General features: G+C 46.6%; 1 protein-coding gene across 1 annotated transcript; it reads right to left on the bottom strand.

The window, feature by feature from the left end:
* Positions 1 to 433: 433 nt before the first annotated feature.
* Positions 434 to 3,155, bottom strand: TyrRS (Tyrosyl-tRNA synthetase). Its single transcript, XM_089578527.1, has 2 exons — positions 1,630 to 3,155; positions 434 to 1,121 (listed from the first exon to the last, which is right to left on the bottom strand). Exons 1-2 carry the CDS (start codon positions 3,000 to 3,002, stop codon positions 905 to 907), a joined length of 1,590 nt encoding a protein of 529 aa, XP_089434653.1. The 5' UTR covers positions 3,003 to 3,155; the 3' UTR covers positions 434 to 904.
* Positions 3,156 to 5,880: the final 2,725 nt, after the last annotated feature.

Below are 5,880 nucleotides of genomic sequence, written 5' to 3'. Positions count from 1 at the left end.
AGCCACTCATCATGCCATCATGACACGCTTTTATGTCAGTGAATAGACATACTTTGCATGGAGACCTGGAGGTAGTAACCACCTATCTTTACACTATCCAAGTGTTCATAGACAGCAGGAGGGGTGTAATGGCCTGTACAATTTTTCCCCCTCCTTTCCCTTTTTCAGCTACTGGCCTACAGGTGAAGAGTTTGCTATTGCAGTCCTTGTGGCGAGATGAGCTTGAGACTTCTGCAAGAGCACCATTTGATGTGCCTTGTAAGGGGCCGGGACCTCCATCAAGCTTCTGTCATGGCTTTTTGTCCCATTCCCCCTCTCTATATGATATGTGGCATACCGCTAGAAGAGAAAAAATTTAATTGTGTAACACAGGCATAACGACATGTCAGTAAGCATCACTTCTTGTGCAACAGTGAGCAAGGTGAAGGCAATATTTCCTGGGAGCATGCCACTTTATTGCAGGAGTAGTATAGATACAAGCCTTTACAAGACATGTGAACGCATCTGACAGTGTAGATACCCAGACAAAGCATACATTTGATACAAAATTCCTGCAAAAATATTCTTACTTGCTTAGCAAGTAACAGGTACAAAATATCAATACATGCGTACGCGTATACTCCTTTGGTATAGTTCCCAGGCACAGTGCAAACGCATAACTGATGGAGTTGTTAGATTATGGCTGCTGTTGCTGACCTTGACCAAATAAATCATCACAAACAGTGAAAGGGCTTATATTTGACACAGACCAATCAAATGTAATCAAAGACCAATAAAAGCAAATTCCACCAATTCTGATGCTTTCAAGCTACCCAGAGTAATGGGACTCAGGTAAGATCAACTTCCGTGTAGGATGTATAAGTTAAGGTGTTGCCCTATAGTTGTTCTATAAGTAGAGGCTCTCTTATTTGATGGGTGCTCCCTTGAGTGAAGTACAGGTGACAGGTTGACCATTCACTAAGAATGCACAGCCTCTCCACTCAGCCACCAGTGATGCAGAAACCTTCATGTCCACCTGCAACTTCTCCCAAATCTTCTTTTTGGGGTTTAGCTGGCCATCTGGCTGGATGCTGGCATCCTCATAGCCTTCAACAAACACACGGTCTCCTGGAGTGCAGTTGCTGCAAACAGAAAGAACACATTTGCTTCAGATTGCCACGTTAAAATCAGACTCCTCTGAGCTACCATTCCACTAGCGCTCTGAGCTACCATTCCACTAGCGCTCTGAGCTACCACCCCACTAGCGGCTAATGTCGGTGAGCACTGGGGCAGTATTTCACTTAGTAGTACTCGTGATAACATCTAGAGAGAATGCATGTTCATAGCTGGTGAAGCTTACTGCTTGCACTGCCAAAATAAACTTGCTGCCAGAACATTCTGATACAGTAACAGGTAACCACAACAGGAGGACACAACATTGAGATGCAGAAGCAGTCAGCAGCATGGTGTTGTGCAATTAATAAATAAAATGCTAGTTTCTTTAACTGTAGAGCACATATTTGTTGCACGTACAGCAACAAAAAACACACTTTCACCACAGTGCCAAGTAGCAATGTCTGCCATGAGGGAATGAAAGAACTAGTGCGCACTAGCTTGCTGCAACATGACCAAAAGCATGCTTCTGCTCACCTTGGTGGTTTGAGGGGCTCAACCTGTCGTGGCTCCTGGACTGAAGCACAGAGCACCATGGCTTGCGATTCCACGCCTCGCATCTTTGATGGCTTCAAGTTGCACAGCAAAACAAAATTCTGGTTGAGAAGCGCCTCTTTTGGCACCAAGTTCCGCAGGCCACTGACAACAGTGCGGGGTCCAGCAGGTTCACCTAAGTCCACACGAGACACATACAACGCGTCCGCGTCTGGGTGGTCATCCACTTGGATGATCCGTCCAACTCTCAAATCGAGGCGCTGCGGAGTCACTTCATCAAACACAGCTTTCGTTGGCGGAGGGTAGGCATCAGCTGCCAGCTTCTGGAGTTTCGGGTCGTTGAACGTTTCCCTGATCGGATCTAGAAGCCGGTTCAGGTGCACTTCGACCATGGCCTTCAAATCACCTGGGTGCAACTTCAGATTCTTGAAGTCCTCTTCCAGCTCTTCGTAGCTCGAATAGGTGATGTTGCCGCCGTGTGCCTCATCACGCTCGATGACCAGCTCAGCGCCCTTCTGAAGAGGCACCAGCACATGCTTCACGAAAGCAAGAACACCGTTGTCCTCGAGGTTTCCCGGCTCGCAGAAGGCTTTCTTCAGTTTCTTTTTCACAGCTGCCGGCGAGTCAAGCAAATCGATCTTTGAGTCTTCCTCCGATGAGCTCATCTTGCCGCCCGATAGGCCAGGCACCATCGGATTCATGAAATGAATGCGCTTTTCATAGCCCAGTTGAGGCAGATACTTCTCGGCGAAAGTGAAAATCTTGCGTTGGTCAACTCCCCCAAACTGCGCATCGACATGCAAATATTCTTCGTCCAGGGCTTGTAATAATGGGTACAGCATACTGCTCAGAAGCGGATGCTCGACTTGCTTAACCACCTCAGCCCCAGCCTTCTTTGCGTCGTGCTCGGTTACCAAAGACACAAGCCGGTAGACATCCATTGAGAACTCTTTACTCAGCTGGTACGTGGAGCCTTTCACAAACTTTAGCTTTTCCAACGGCACCCCGATCGACTTCAGCATCGCCTTAATCACTTGCTCATAGTATTGGGTACGCAGTTCTAGCAAGCCCCAAGGAGCCTTCATGTTATCCAAGTATGCGTGCAAGTCAGCGAAAAGAATGGTTACCTCGCATCCTGCTTTCAAGAAGTCGGCAATCTTCGACATAGGAACAAAGTAAGCAACATGGGGCTTGCCGGTTGTAGCTGTGCCCCAGTAGATTTTCAGATCTCGTTCCTTCATAATTTCATTCATTCGGGCTTCACCAAGCACTTCCTGGAGGTTTCTCGTAACAAAGTTCACCTTTGCCGAAACAGCTGCGCTCCCGCCATTCGCTTCAACGGTGTGTTCTGCCATTGTAGGCGCTGAGGTACAAAACGAGCGAGGTGAAATAAATCTAGCCTATTGATGCGGCACCCGCACAACAAGCATACGGTTCGCAGACACGTGTAGCAGCTGTTCCACGCAGCCGACGCAACACTCGAAAGGTATTGACGTGACACGGATCGTGGGCGGCGCCTGAGGGCGCCCTGCGCAATAGTTCACATTGTGTTATATGGCAGTTAACCTAAATAATAAACTACTTTCATTACCGCATCAAGTCTCGAAAACGTTTTGCAAAACAAATAAAACAATCAAATAAACGCTAATGTTAGCACATGTGTTTTCGAAACAAGTGCGTTTCGCAATGCTTCCCAAACACATGTGGTTGAAGTGGCTGTAGAGCTGCCCTGAAGCGTTAGACGCGGGAACTACTGGCGCTGTAGTCGAGCTTTTCGACATCGTCTGCTGGCGCGGCACTTTCGTACGCTGCAGTAATAGGCTTGTCGGATTTTCAAGCAAGTTCTTTCTTGAATGGTGCTCGTAGTGATTGGGAAAACATCTTTGTGGTGAATTTTGTGCACGAGATGACTTCAAGCGAGTGTTACACATGGCATCCTGCTTTACGCCTATAGCTGCATAAGTGGCAACAGAAACGACATGATGCCATCGGACATTTTTTAACACCGCCGCACGATGACAGCCTCTTTAAAAAGCGTAAGGAGATATTTCGTCATAAGAACAGTTGTCTCGAGCGTCTAAAATATATGGGCGTCATTCTGAGCATGATGATTTATCAAGGTCTGCAATGGGATGTTATAAACGGGCAGGAGATGCGCATTCCTCGCGGGAACTGCGCGCTGCCCGGTGCCATATCCCTGGATTCTTTCCCTGTATTTTGGATCGATTTTCACACCCCAAAAAATAGGCAGTGCAGGCGGAAGTCACCCAAAAAGCGTGATTTCGTACAGACTTATAAGTCCTTGCTTAGTATACTTACTTCGTCTTCAAGCGAGCCGTTCGTATGCACTCATTCCGAATGAGTTGGGGCCATTTTCCTGCTAGGCTGAAATAAGTATTACGTCTGCACTGAAGCTTGGTGACTTGGTGACCTGCCGACCGTGACGCCACCATCTACGGACTGGTGACGTGAAGCTATACACTATGAATTAACAGCGAAGGATTGTGGAGTTTACTGCGCCAGATAGCTAGCGGCAGGCCATCTAATCATTCCGAAAGGCTGTTATCAAGATGGTAGCTGCGCCGTGAATGGCTACAACAAGCTGCACAAGCAACTCCAGTCTCTGTCATCGACCTTGAGAGGACCATGATCGATGTGGTTGAAATATCTGTGCAGGCGAAAAGATAAATCTTGATGAACAGGCATGCAGTGAAGTCGGAAACTGTTCATCGCAGACAACTGCCGCGTGAAAAAAAGATCAAGGTCCTGGCTCTGAAAGCAGCACTCACAGAAGTTGCAGACCAAGTAAATGAAAGGGCACTGGATGATCTACCTTTGCAGTGTCTGGCGTTGATGATGCCATCAGCATGCGGCATGATAGAGAACAGCTCAATGCTTGTGCACTGAAACAGTTCTGTCAAAACATCCATTTGGTGTTAGGTATAACCGCTGAAGAACATAGTGACAAACTACAGTATTTTTTAAGTTATGGGACACACACAACACGTAGGAAACCGAAGCACGCCTCGCCTCCTACCTTATATTGTTCGTCCCAATCTCAGTTAGTTTACACTTGAGCCCTTCAAGCAGCGTGGCTTTTTCCACCATGCACCAACACCAGCACCTGCACCGGTGTGTACCACCCCCAGGCCGCCCACCGGAGGTAGAAGACTGTATTTTTGGGCCGCACCATCAGACGTTGCTGGACTTCCTTCGAGAGTCCAGTGTGTATCTATATTTAGGTAATACGTTGTGCCAGCAGGAGCAATGCAAAAGGGGGAAAGCAGCTGGTGAGCATCAGGTAACAGCAGATCTCTTGATGGATGGAGCGGAGGTCGTGCTACAAAAGCTAGCTACTCTGATACGTAATGCCTTGTGACCTCGAGCGTGCCAGAAGCTTGGAAGAACGCTAACTTTATTCACAAGAAAAGAGATGTCAAGGACTTGAAAAATAACAGACCGATTAGCTTACTGTCCGTTGCGTGCAAGGTATTTTCTAAGGTAATCGCAAATATCATCGGGACAACTTTGGACTTCAATCTACCAAATGATCAGGCATGTAGGCTTCGTAAAGGATGCTCGACAACAGACCATATTCACACTATCAATCAGGTGATAGAGAAACGCGGAGAATATAACCAACCCCTATATATAGTGATCACAAAATGAACAAGGGAGGGGAAAACCTCAGGTTGCTAGAGCCAACGTTTCGACAAGGGGACTTGTCTTCGTCTGGGCCAAGACGATATATAGTGTTCATTGATAACGAGGAAGCATTTGACTCAGAGGAAAACTCAGCAGTCATGCAGGCATTGCGGAGTCATGGTGCAGAAGAGACTTATGTAAAAATATTGGAAGATAGCTACAACGACTGCACAGCTACCATAGTCGTTCATAAAGTCAGCTATAAAATTCCAGTAAGGAAGGGTATCAGGCAGGAAGGCACGATCTCGCCAATGCTGTTCACCGCCTGTTTACAGCACGTGTTCCGGGGCCTGGATTGGGAACAGTTGGGTATTTATTTATTTATTTACTTATTTATTTATTTACCCTCAGGGTCAGAGGCATTACAGAGGGGAGTGGTTAGAATATACAACAAAGAACAAGAGACGCAGTTAAATATGCTACAAAAAAAAGATAGATGCTCCTAATTATACAATGTTAGCTAAGTGTTACCTAAACATATAATACAGCAAAACGTCATAAAACAATGTTCTCCTAATCATACAATAT

The sequence above is a fragment of the Amblyomma mixtum genome, chromosome 3 (assembly GCF_055824585.1).
Source record: "Amblyomma mixtum isolate Tamu chromosome 3, ASM5582458v1, whole genome shotgun sequence".
Lineage (NCBI taxonomy): Eukaryota > Metazoa > Arthropoda > Arachnida > Ixodida > Ixodidae > Amblyomma > Amblyomma mixtum.
This window is presented reverse-complemented; position numbering and strand designations above follow the sequence as displayed.